Source organism: Nelumbo nucifera, chromosome 1 (assembly GCF_055504915.1).
Source record: "Nelumbo nucifera cultivar China Antique chromosome 1, China Antique-T2T, whole genome shotgun sequence".
NCBI classification, from domain to species: domain Eukaryota; kingdom Viridiplantae; phylum Streptophyta; class Magnoliopsida; order Proteales; family Nelumbonaceae; genus Nelumbo; species Nelumbo nucifera.
The window spans coordinates 140,703,524-140,717,375 of record NC_142649.1 but is presented as its reverse complement, the minus strand read 5'-3'; the positions used below and the strand labels follow the sequence as shown (position 1 = coordinate 140,717,375).

General features: G+C 39.6%; 1 protein-coding gene across 2 annotated transcripts in view; it reads left to right on the top strand.

The window, feature by feature from the left end:
- LOC104590175 (uncharacterized) overlaps window positions 1–13,852 on the top strand; it is a 68,709-nt gene that overhangs the window by 32,293 nt on the left and 22,564 nt on the right. For both annotated transcript variants that reach the window (XM_088894478.1, XM_088894479.1), the window contains 3 exons: window positions 2,358–3,093; window positions 3,186–3,963; window positions 4,057–4,259. In XM_088894478.1, the coding sequence (XP_088750604.1) occupies window positions 2,358–3,093; window positions 3,186–3,963; window positions 4,057–4,259 (1,717 nt within the window). The remainder of the gene's footprint in view (window positions 1–2,357; window positions 3,094–3,185; window positions 3,964–4,056; window positions 4,260–13,852) is intronic.

The window sequence follows — 13,852 nt, the reverse complement described above, 5'->3', positions numbered from 1 at the left end:
CTATTCCAAATACATATTCTCAACAGGTTCATATAGCTATTGATGAAAAACAGGTTCATAGAGCTGTATTGCTTGCACAGATTTGAATGACTGACAGGGTCTTGTAGGGGTGTCATTTACTGCTAAATTTATTTGAAGCCCCAATATCCCTATGAAATTTCCATTTTTACAAGGACAACATACTCGGATAATGCAGTGATGGTTGACTACTTGATTATGTGAGGAGAGTTCTAAGTCAGCCTCATGCTTCTTTTTCTATCACTCACTTGGTTGGTATGCACTTTTCGGAGTTTTGGTATGAACTAGGCCATGCCAAGGTGAAAGGGTTCAATTAGCACCCTTGAAGATTTATTCTAGAAAGAAGGTCTTACAACAGGTCCTAATATGGGATCATGATAGTACTTGAGGTTTGGGCTGAATTTGACACCAGTGTTCATGTCATAAATTATGTGATCTTTGATTTTATTAGGATTTATATTATTCTATAGTATATAATTTTGCATTGAATATTTTAAATATCAATGGATTTGATGCAGGACCTACCCAAACAGTAGCAAATTAGGTGGTTAGGGTGGGTCTATGCAAGCTGGAACTAGGCTGCAAAGCCCTAGTAGGGATGGAAATGGGGTGGGTTCGGGGAGGGTTTTATAAATTATAGACCCTACCCGCCTCCTTAGACCTCCCAACCCGTACCAGCCCCAAAACCCGTAGCGGGTTGGATTTTGAGAATCCAAACCCTCCTCGCATTCAAGGATAGAAGTGGCTTGGGTTTAGAATCCGCATCTAATTTCCTATTGTTTCTTGTTATATATAAGCAATAAATAAGTAAAGTAACACAAACAAACAACAAAATATACAATTATTTGATAAAAACATGTAAAATACATATAAACTATCAATTATCTTTCACATAAAATTCAACACATGATACTAAAGTTTATATGCTGTCCAACAATATGTGGGTCGGGGGACGAGGAGGGTTGGGTTTAGCCTAATACCGTACTTTTCCCATATCCGTACGGGTTGTAGAATTCCAAAATCCATCCCCACCCTAAAACCTGTCCTTCAAGCAAAAACACCCACCCCATTAGGGTGGGTAGGGATAGGTATGTTTGATAGTGTATGCCCTTAGCTCCAATCATATTGATGTACTTTTGATATTTATTGTAAATGAATAATAATACATAATTGATTCATATTATTATGATGTGTTTCTGTGTAATACCCTTAAACTGGACACTTATGAGACTCGTGTTAGTTTAGAATCTTCACAACCGTTGGATAGACCTGGGGAGGTTTATCCTGCCAAGGCTGACACTAATGTGCTGCCAAATCGGTTGGGGTGGCTTGTCTCAGCTGCTAGGGTGAGACCTAAAGCACATGTAGTGTGGGTTTGTTTGAAACTCTGAATCGGACCATTTTTCAGTTATGCCTTGGACCTTGGAGACAGATGGGCAAAACTGGAAAGTTACACCTAACCCCTAGACTCGATTATGGTACTGCACTAGGTGTTGGATTATGTTGTCTTTGATATGCCAATCGATGAGATCCTTAGCGGGGGTCAAAACCTGGGTATGTTGGGGTAGTCTGAGAATTTACCTGAGTGGGTGATCATAGTGACAAAATCAACCCTTTTGTCTGAGAATTTACAAGGTGTCAATGCAGGTTATTGAGCAGTAGATCTGCAGATGAAGTCATCTTATTTCTTATTTTTAACTTTTGTTTTTTCCCTTTTTGATTAAAACATAAATGATATAAGAGTAAACAAAAAATAATGAACTTTATCAGCCTACATTTAAGGGGCCAGGTTTATTTTGAACCTAACAAACCAATGAACTAGGGAATTATGAGAAAAATTTAGTTGTCATTCCATTTTATTTGCCCTCCCTTTCTTTACCAAGTCTGTAGTTCTGCTATAGTGCTATTTCAGTTGACAATTTTCTGCCCCATATTTTTGTGAATTTCATTTCTTGCATCACCGAAAAGATTTCTAACACCAATGTGATGGTTTTTTCTGCATGTCATGGAATAACTACTTTAAGGTGGTTGATAATGATTATCTGCCTTAGATGTGATTCATCATGGTAGCTATTCATGATTGGCTCTGTTGATATTCACCGTATGGCTCAATTTTGTTGAGGTTGTGTGCTGCTTTGATGCAAATTTAAATGACCCTCCATGTTAAATATTCATTTCTTGTCAAACTTTTTCCTTTTAAGCTAGTATTATTTACTGATTTATTTATATAATTAGAAATTACTTATATAGATAAAAATTATATAATTTATTTATGTAGCTGGGGCCAACATTGGGCAATGACCTTTAATTAATAATTTCACAATAACTTTTAACTGCAGGCAGAGGAGTTGTGGATCAAGTGCAGACTAGATTTGGTGCAAATGAAAGAATCTGATAAAAATATTGACTTAAATTTTCCAGAGCAAATAGCCATTGGCTCCAATGGTATTAATTCTGAAGTGCAGTCATTGGAGAACGGAAACCTACAGAAAGCTATTAGTGCCCTGCCTTCCCAAACAATAGAGATTCTTTTGGATTGTTTAAGAAAGAAAGATCATTTTTACATTTCTGGAGAAGAGGGTGGTTCTAAGAATTGGTACACCAAGTATATGGAGTTCCTTTTTGGTTGGCCTGAATACTCCAGACGATTTTTGGGTGGAGTGTTGCTTCAAAATGTAGTAAGCCCTGCACAAGCCCCTGCAGTTGAACCACCTACTTATGGTCCAAGACCATCTTCCGCCCCAGCACCTGCCACCTCTTATATCCACCCACCTGTGGAGGCTCCGAAACTGCCATTTTTCCCCCGAGATTTTTCTGATTCCAGTCCACAACCTTCAACTTCACATTCTTCTGTTGATCCAATTGTTGCACCAGGTACACCGTCAAGAAAGCACAATAATAGGAAACCAGTTGTTATTGCTGTTGTTGTAACTGCTGTTGGGACACTTGTATTTGCTTCAATGCTCTTCTTTTTCTACCTTAAGTGTTATAGAAGTAGAACCAATACTGGCTCTGGAGATGGGCAAAAGGATGACAGGCCCCTGCTTAGCCTGGGCTTAAGCGATTATTCTGTTGGTATGTATATGCTATAAGTCTTGCTTTATCATTTGTTAAGCATGGTGCTAAGTTATTTTTATAGACCATTTGATAAATTCTTTTTTCTATAGACTATCAACTTTCAGGTTCTTCACAGAGGTATTCCACCCATGGAAGTTCAATTAACAAGGACAAGTATGGAACTCAGTTATTTAATACTAATATAAATCAAAATGGAAGAGCATCATCTTTGAACAGCAATTTGTCTGTAAAGCCTGATGTACACAACTCCTCCCCATCTGAAGCTCCATTATCAGGACGAATTACTGGTGCTGCCAAAACCCCAGTAGAGCCATCTACATCATCCAGCAATATTCATGCAACAGTTCCATCTCTTCCTCTAAAGTTGCCTCCTGGCAGGGCTAGACCTGCCCCACATCTACCACCTATACCTTCTGAGCTACAGCCATCGCCACCACCAATTGTACCTTCTAACCCACCACCTCCACCTTCTGGCCCACCACGACCTCCACCATCCATACCTTCTGGGCTACGACCACCACCACCTGTACCTTCTGGGCCACCACCTCCACCACCTATACCTTCTGGACCACGACCTCAACCACCTGTACGTTCTGGTCTACGACCTCCATCACCCATATCTTCTGGACCACCACCACCTCCACCACCTATACCTTCTGCCAGGCCTCGACCTCCCCTTCCTCCAGGTCCTCCCCCACCAAAGAATGTTTTTTTCCCTACACCAGGGAATGCTGTCAATGAAGGAACTAGTTTAAAGGCTCATGCTGAAGCTCCAAAAGCCAAGCTGAAGCCATTCTTCTGGGATAAGGTTCTTGCGAACCCTGATCATTCAATGGTTTGGCATCAGATTAGTTCAGGGTCATTTCAGTAAGTCTCTAAGGTTATCCCAAATTTTGTGCCTATGAAGTATTGATTTTTAGTTGCTGCATGGGCTAAAGCTGGTTATACTACATGTAACAGGTTCAATGAGGAGATGATAGAGACTCTCTTTGGGTATGCTGCTGCTGATAAAAATAAAAATGAGCGTAAGAAAGAGTCATTATCTCAAGATCCTTCTTCCCAGTACGTTCAACTCATTGATTCTAAGAAGTCACAAAATTTATCCATTCTTTTACGGGCATTGAATGTGACAACGGAAGAAGTCTGTGATGCACTGCAGGAAGGTAAATTCTACTCTTGCTTATGTTAAAAGAAGTAATATGCAGCAAAAAGTACTGTTATTAGTTTCTGGAGGACAAACCTTCTTCCCGGTGGCCAGTGAATGATCAACTACTTTGGGAGTATTGAAATATTAAGAATTGATAAATTTGATATCCTTGAGTAGTAGAAACATGAAAGTTTCACTATATCTGGCATTCCTAGACCAAGCCTCATGAAAAAGAAGAAATGCACAATCATGTTTTTTTTTTTTCTTTTTTTTTAAATTTGTTCTTATACTCAGAAGTTGAAGAGTGTTTTTTTTTTTTTTTTGATTGGTGAAGTTGAAGACTTGGGGGCCATTTGATAACAGTTGAAGTGGCTGAACTGAATGACTTCTTGCTTTGTCTTTTAGAAAAAGAAGTTACAAGCTCCTTAATGGCTGAAGATGAAGTTGGGTTGATTACTAGTCTGATGCAGGAGCTGAAGAGTCAAAATTGAAAATTTCTGAATTTTTTATGCATTTCTGTATTTTTGGACAGTAGGGTATTTTTGTCATTTTATAAATTTTCTATGGGGTCCAATGATAAGGTCTGGTTTTTCTAGTTATGGTTGGTTTAAGTTTAAAGTTTGAAAGTCATTAAATAAGTAGTTTAGGAGTTATTAAGTCTTCTTTTAATTGAAATAGAATGGTAGCATTTTAGTATGGGAGGGGTGGACTGGATACAGCCCTAACCTTTGGCATTTTTTCACAGAGTGGTCACTTTCAGATTTGAACCTGCATTCTCATATTTGATAGCCCAAGATTTTACCATTACACCAAGTAATGGACCCTATTTATTTTAGTCATCTGCAGCCTATAAATATTAAGGGAAAATCTATGATGTGGAAAAGATATGGTATGGGAAGAGTTTTGACCAATCAAAACCCACCCATGAATTTTTATAAATAACACCTGATTGGCTACCATGTTTATGATTCCAATTGACTGGTGAGAAGTTTTTCAGATATCATATCTTTTCCATATCATAGTCGAATGGACATTTTACAGTCTATAAATGAATCCAAGATTCTTTTAGTCATCCTACAGTCTATAAATGTGAATGGATGTTTTGCACTAGGACCAATTAAGTTCATTTGAGTTCATACAATTTATGATACTTATGGTGAGTGATTTCCATGGCCTAGAGTAATTTTAGGTACCTCGTGAGTGATATCAGGTTTCTGTTTTTTTTTTTTTTTGAGAAAAATTAACAATTTTATTAAGAAAAGATCAATGGGTACATGAGGAGATGTACCGCTGCAGAAAAGACTTCGCCAAAGAAATTAGAAAGGTAACATACGGTCACTAAACAAAGAGTTCCTATGGATCCCTGATTTAGCTAGACTGTCAACCATTGAGTTTAGGTCCCTAAGGATCCATCTTAGTTTTACAATTAACCGAGCCATAATATCTCTTGCTTCATTCAGGTACTGCATTAGATGCCAAGGGCCACTATCCTTATCCCCTAACTATTTTAAGGTATTTGCTGAGTCTCCTATAATGTTATGGGGGGAAGTTCCATACTCTTTGCAATTCGAAGAGGAAGACCTATGAAGGCAGCCACAATCTCGACTTTTGTAGAGTCCACAATCCCTAAGGGTCCACTGAAAGCCCATCGAATATTCCCATATTCCTCCCTGAACATACCACTAATCCCAGCTTCCCATGGATTGCCTACTTTACTTCCATCGAAGTTCAATCTTAAGCCCACCTCCTCCCTCGTTTGGGGATTCAAACAGCAGTAGGAGTCAAGGGAGAGGAGAACAAAAATTCCACCAAGGTCCTTTGTAGGTCTGATAGGGTAACTCTGTTAAAAGTCTTGGAACCTGCCATCCAACTGTTGCATAAAAAGGTTATGTAGGATATGAGATCTTCTGTGGTTCTTTTCTTGTTATGTGGGAAGAAAGATACCAGTTTTATCTCTCTTCTATCTCTCTATTCTCTTCCTTTGTCCTTCAAGAGGCCATTACAGTCCACTAAAAGATGAGGTAATAAGTCATAGGGTTCAGTCATTGAAGCTGTTATCAAACAACACCTTAAAGTGTAACCTGTGGAGCATGCGAAGTAAATGAGTACTCTGAGATTTGTAACGTTTTTTGATATGTATAATTTGTGTATGTAACGGTGAATGTTATGCTCCGGCTATTGTGATAAAAGGGGGCAGGTGGCACCTCACTTTTGAAAATAACGTTCTTGCCTTAATGACCCAAAAAATAATTTATCAGGGTTCTTGTGGGCCAATAGGCTTGGGGTATTTTTAAGTTTTTTTATAGGTAGGGTATTTTTAAATCTATGCAAGGGTTGTTGATTTATCAAAATAAGGGGTGCTAAGATCACTCATGATATGTATGTATTTTACCTACATGAAGATATATGTAGAAGTTTTAGTTATTTATTCATTTATTCAATAACAAGCTAATAACTGGTAAGAAAAGTCAAGAAGATTAAGAAGCTACTAGTCCCCAATTGTCAACCAAAAATCACAAATAAAAACAAAAGAAAGTAAGAGGATGCATCTGATCCATTAGAGGTTCCCATAGGGATTGTCAAGGTAGTTTGAGAGGTTTGGCAATTGGAAGCCTAAAGCAAATTTCTAGGGTGTGGCAGCGCAGGGAGGGGGTTCTTTCAAAGGAACTCATAAAAGAGTCAAGATTGTTGGGGTAGTCATACAAGGAGAATGTTCTCCTTAATCAACCTCTTTGTCAATGTTTTATTTTATGTTTGTTGTTCTTTCTTCTGGTCTCTAAGTGGGAGTGTCATTCATTCCAGATTGTTTTATTTTAATAAATGCTTGATCTCATTACTCAACAAGCTCAGCAACTCAGCCTTAATCTGAACTAGGGGCCATTGTTTGGTTTAATGGTAAAATCCTGGGTTGACAAGTGTGAGAAAAAATGAGAATGACCACTTTGTGTATTAAAAGAAAAAGCCAGATGTTTGGTCTATATCGAGTCCACCCCTCCAAGACCCCAGATATCTGGGACCAACTGATCAACATTGGGTAATAGACTTGTATCCTTTATTTATTTATGGGTTTCCTTCCCTTTATCTTTTTATGGTTAAGGTGCAGACATGGTTCACAATATTAACAAGATTTGGCAAAATCTCCTCATTTCTCTAGGAGGCAATACAAAATATTTCAAGAATCTTTTTCCCTAATATCTCCAACATATTGCTGATATATGAATGATATTTCAAATTTCATTGATCGGCTATACATTCAAGGTTTAAAATTTTAGAATATCAGTGATATCAATGATATTTCAAGTTTTTAAGTTACTGCTAGTAGCTGGTTTACATATATGTTGTACATACAAATTCTTTCTCCTAAGTAACAAAAGCTTTTGTTGCCTATTAGAAAAAAAAATAAAATTCCAGTGTTTTGTTAAAATCATCATTTTTTTTTTGAGAATCATTTCCTAAAAGAATAAAAATGGTGATTCAATGATTGTATGACTTGTACACTATTCTGATATGATTTACTTCTTAAGCCACTATAATTCAAAATAAAAAGAAAAAAGAGACACAAATACAAAAAAGGATTCTTGATTAACCGAACATCTAGTAACAAAGAAACACAAGTCATGATGGAAAGTAAATGACATACGTAAAGAAGAGAAGATGGCTTAAAGACTAGAAGGGAAGGACAAAGATTGAACAAAAGATGGCAAACAAAATTCCAGTTGTTTGCTATGGTTTTTTAATCAGCAATAAAGATTGATTTATTAATAAAAATATGTGAGATTAGTACAAAAGGATGACCAAATTGCCATCCCCAAAGAAATATAACCAGTATTACAAAGAGGCCCAGTACAGATGCTGCCTTGCAGCCCCTTGTTTGGCTAAAGTATCTGCTAGCACATTAACACTCCTTCTAATCCACCTGAATTCAACATTTATATCCTTTGCTAATCTTTCAACTTCCCTATAAATATGTTTAAGTCCATGGAATATGTCTGTTACACTTTGCCGAAGAAATCACTAATTTCCACTTCCACATGTTGAAAATCCAATTGGTTTGCCAAGTGGAGACCCTGCAGTAAAGCCGATAACTTGTGCCTTCACTGAGTTTGTGATGCCAATTGACCCTGAATATAGAGCCACAATCTTACATTCCGAGTTCCTGATTGCTCCACCTATTCTTGTCAAACCCAGGTTTCCCAAAGAGATGCAAGTAAAGTTCAATTTTACTTTATTAACCTCTAGTGGCTTCCACTCTACTCTTAGTTTTTCCTTTTCTCTAGATGATTGAGCTATTTCCTTCCATGCCATTAGAATGTCAGTAATTGAGAAAAGCTGAAAACTATCTAATGTTTTTTTCCACATGGCAACCCTCATTTTTATATTGTCAATTACCTCCTCCAAGGTTCCACTTTTTCTAGCGAAAATTCTTTTGTTCATTTCCTTCCACACCACCCAAGCGACAACTGCCTTAGTAGCTCTCCAAATTATGCTCCCTCTCTTCTTTTGTTGCCTTCAGAAGTTTGGATTGATGTCACCTCTTGGGGAGGGTCCCACCTTCAACCAAAGAGAACAGAAAAAGTGAAAAGCTCCTGAATGAGAAGTACAAAGGGACGAGAATAATAAATGGGATAGGGTTTTTCCACTATCCCTAAATAAAAAGCACATATGAGGAGAGAGGCAAGAAAAAGGCCTCCTTTTCTACAACAAATCACAAGTATTTACCTTGCCAAGGAAAAGTGCCCAACAGAAAGCTTGAATTTTTGGTGGGACAGGCTTACTCCAAATTTCTTTCATCATGAGGACCATCTCTTAGGAGCTAACAGGGGCAAGATATCTGAAAAAAAAAGTAGGAGAAGGGTCCATCTGGGGAAATTACCCAGAATCTAGAATTTTCCAGGTTTGGGTCTGTGAATAAACCCTAGTTGATTCTAGGTCAAAGTAGAGAAGAAGGAAGAAGAAAGAAAAGAGAAAGAAGAAGAAGAGTGTTCGGCCAAACTAGAAGAGAGAATGTGAAAAATCACTCTCCTAGCCGACCCACTTGAATTTTATTCATAAAACTTAGAGTTACAAGAAAGACAGTTTGGTCCCTCATATAAGATGGGACACATAACTTAAACTCAGATACAATAGACCTTTCACTTTCAAGAAGATAAACCAGAATGACCAAAATACCCCTGACTCGAGCATTCTAACATTCCCCCTCAAGTTGGAGAGTATATATCATATAGTCCCAGCTTGTTACAAATGTAATCTATTCTTCCCCGAGACAATCCCTTTGTGAAGAGATCTGCCCACTGATTTCCTGAGCTCACATGAGATGTAGTTATTACCCCACTTATCACTTTCTCTCTCACAAAGTGACAATCCACCTCAATATGTTTAGTTCTTTCATGGAAGACGGGATTGGATGAGATATGAACAACACCTTGGTTATCACAATATAGTTTCATGGGTTTGTCAATTGAGAACCCCATCTCCTGTAGTAAGTTCTTCAGCCATACTAGTTCACATGTGGTATGGGCCATAGCCCTGTACTCTGCTTCTGCACTACTTCTTGCCACCACTGTTTGCTTCTTGCTCTTCCAAGTTACAAGATTGCCACCCAGGAAGGTACAATACCCTATGGTTGACCTCCTGTTTGATATAGAGCCAGCCCAGTCAGCATCTGTGTACCCTACTATCTCAAGAGTTCCCTCCTTTTGGTATAACAAATCACGACCTGGAGCACCCTTTAGGTACCTAACAATTCTCAGAACAACTTTCCAGTGAGGAACCCGGGGATGTTGCATAAACTGACTCACCACACTCACAGCAAATGATATATCTGGTCGGGTAATGGTCAGATAGTTCAACTTTCCCACCAACCTTCTGTATCTTCCAGGATCATCAAACTCTTCACCTGCATCCACACTTAACTTGGCATTGAGTTCCATAAGAGTCTTTGCTGGTTTAGCACCTAACAACCCGATTTCTTCAAATAGATCAAGAACATATTTTCTCTGACATAGGTTGATCCCCTGTTTTGACCTCGCAACCTCAATTCCTAGGAAATACTTGAGCTTCCCCAGATCTTTCGTATTGAAGTGGTCCTATAAGAATTTTTTCAGCCTGTCAATGCCATTGCTATCACTTCCAGTTATGACAATATCATCCACATACACGACTAGCAAGATTGTCCCATCCTTTGAGTTATAGCTGAAAACAGAATGATCAACCTGACACTGTTTCATCCCAAAGGCCTTTACCACTTCACTGAACCTGCCAAACCATGCACGTGGAGATTGTTTCAGTCCATAGATTGCCTTTTTGAGCCTGCACACCTTACTAGCCTCCCCCTGAGCAACAAACCCTGGTGGTTGCTCCATATACACCTCCTCAACAAGATCACCATGTAGGAAGGCATTTTTGATGTCAAGTTGCACGAGAGGCCAATCATACATAGCAGCTAATGAGATCAACACCCGAACTGAACCAATTTTAGCCACAGGAGAGAATGTCTCCATATAGTCCACACCATATAACTGAGAATAGCCCTTGGCCACTAACCGTGCCTTCAATTGTTCCACACTTCCATCAGGAAGATGCTTCACTGTATAGACCCATTTACACCCAACAGTGTGCTTACCAGGAGGAAGGGTGGTGAGTTCCCACGTGTGATTATGCTGTAGAGTAGAGAGTTCTTCTTCCATGGCTTGCCGCCACCCTGGGGAGGTAAGGGCTTCCTGAACAGTCTTGGGAATGGGAACCGATGAGAGTAATGATATAAACTTGCAATGAGAAGTAGAAAGGTGAGCAGTGGAAACATAGTCTGAAATGGGATGAGAAGTACAAGTACGTTTACCTTTCCGCATAGCAATAGGAAGATCAAGATCTGAGGGAGAAGGAGCAGTAGCAGGATCTGTCGATAGGTACTGAAGTGGAGGAGGGGCCGAAGCACTTCTGCGGGTATACACTTGAGTAATTGGCGGCCTCTCTGTAGTAACAGGCATATGATGTGCATCTGCAGTAGGAATGAGAGCTACGGGGAGAGGGTCCATAACCGGTACAAGAAGAGGAACCACAGAGGGATAAGAAGAGACCCCGATCTGAGAAAAAATGAATTGATTCAAAGAAGGTGACATCAGAGCACACAAACGATTTATGAAATTTTGGGTTATAACACTTATACCCTTTCTGAGTCATCGAGTAGCCAAGAAAAATACATTTCGTAGCTCGAGCGTCTAGCTTGTCTACTCCAGGCCCCAAGTGTTGAACAAAACAAACACAACCAAAGACTCTTGGGGTGAGAGGAAATGGAGACAAAGTGGGAAACAACACGGAGAAAGGGGATTGGCTTACAAGGATTGACATGGGCATCCGATTTATCAAAAAACAGGATGTAAGAACAGCATCACTCCAAAAATGCTTTGGGACATGCATATTGATCATCAAGGACCGAGCAGTTTCAAGATGTCTATTTTTCCGTTCCGCTACACCGTTTTGTTGCGAGGTGTAGGCACAAGAAGTTTGATGAATTATTCCATGATGTTCTAGGTATTGCTGAAATGGTGAAGAGATGTATTCTTTGGCATTATCGGAGCGAAGTATTTTCATATGAACACCAAATTGAGTGCGTATTTCAGCATGAAATTTCTGAAAAATAGAGAACAATTCACTACGGTTTTTCATAAGATAGATCCATGTCATCCTTGAAAAGTCATCAACAAAGATTACAAAGTACTTAAACCCATTGTATGACACAACTTTAACTGGACCCCATACATCAGAATGAACTAAAGCAAAAGGACTTGAGACACGACTATCAATTCTTGGACTAAATGAGACTCGATGATGTTTTCCCAACTGACATGACTCACAATCTAATGATGAAAGATGACTCAAAGAAGGAACTAGCAGCTTCAAAGCCTTGAGTGAGGGATGACCGAGTCTGCAGTGCCATTGGAGAGGAGTAAGAGACGACTGAAAAGCCACTGGGGGGCCACCACCATCAAGGTAATACAAACCACCTGCTTCATGCCCTCCACCAATCTTCTTCCCCATCTTGAGATCCTGAAACACACAAGAAGAAGGATAGAAGGTTATAGAACAATTAAGAGATTTGGTTAATCTGCTAATAGACATAAGGTTAAACGGGAACTCAGGAGCATATAAAACAGATGCTAAAGACAAGGAGGAGAAATCAACATCACCAACACCACAAATAGGAGATGTAGAGTCATTAGCAAGAGTAACTGACTGAGATGTGGAGGAGCGAGAAAGGGAAGAAAATACATCAAGAGTCCCAGACATATGGTCCGAGGCTCCGGAATCAATGATCCAGGGTGAGGCTTTGGAAGCTAAGCAAGTCATACCTGAATGGGCAAGTGTAGTTGTGTTCTACTGAGATGTTTGAAGGAACTGCTCATATACTGCCAGTGGTACACTCACCATTTCCTGCCCGGAAGCACAAGCGGGTGTGGAGGGGGTTGAGGCAGTTTGCTGGCTTTCAGTAATTGTGCTACTACTCTTAGATGTAGCATGGTTAGCCCAAGTGTTGGGTGGACCACGCAAATCATAGCAGAAATTAACTATGTGCCCCTCTAAGCCACAATGTGTACATTTTCTCTGAGCATTACTCCTTCCTCTTCCACGGCCTCCCCCTGACTCTCGGCCTCCACTCCGGCCACTAGCCCAGTTAAATATGTGTCCACCACGGTTGCTTGGAGGGCCACTGCTGCCACCACCACTTCTACTTCCACGACCACTCCCTTTAGTCACTACCAAACCAGATCTATCAGAGAAGGAAGAATGTTCCATCGGCTCAATGGATGTCCTTTTAAGACGGGCAAAAACTTCTTCAATTGAAGGGAGAGCTGATCCCCCCAATATCTGTGCTCTGACAGGCTCATACTTAGCCTTCAAGCCCACAAGAAACCTAGTCACATCAAGCTGTTCATGTTGCTTTTGTTGGATCTGGACATTTGATGTTAGAGGGTGATACACATTTAGCTCATTGCGGATGTTCCTCAAACTTGCATAATATTCCTCTAAGCTTTGACTTCCTTGCTTCAAATTGAAGTACTCTTGGTATAGCTGATATACCCTAGTTGTGTTGTCTTGTCCAGAGTACAACTTTTTAGCATGATCCCAGATCTCTTTGGCTGTTTCTAGGAACATGAAGTTCACACTAATCTTTGGTTCCATGCTGTTCCAAAGCCATGTCATTATCTGTGCATCATCTTGTTCCCAATCACTGAACCTAGGGGAATTAGAGGAAGGTTTCTCCTCCCTCACATGTTTTACTTTCCTCTTGGCCTTCAAGAACACCTCCACAGATTTCGCCCATGGTACATAGTTCTCACCATTCAACTTGATGGATGTCATTTGAACACTTATATAATCTGAAGAAAGCATGATGCTGGTTTTGTTGTCATTCCCATCTACAGAAGAAGCCATGTCAATTATTTCACCTTCAAATATACAACACAACCTCACACTCTTTCACAAGGCTTATCTCACTTATAACACCACCAACCCCAGCTTCTTTAAATACACATTACACACCACACACTAAGGCTGAAATCACTCAGTCTTCACATCAAACACCTGGGCTGCACACTGCAGAACCATTCA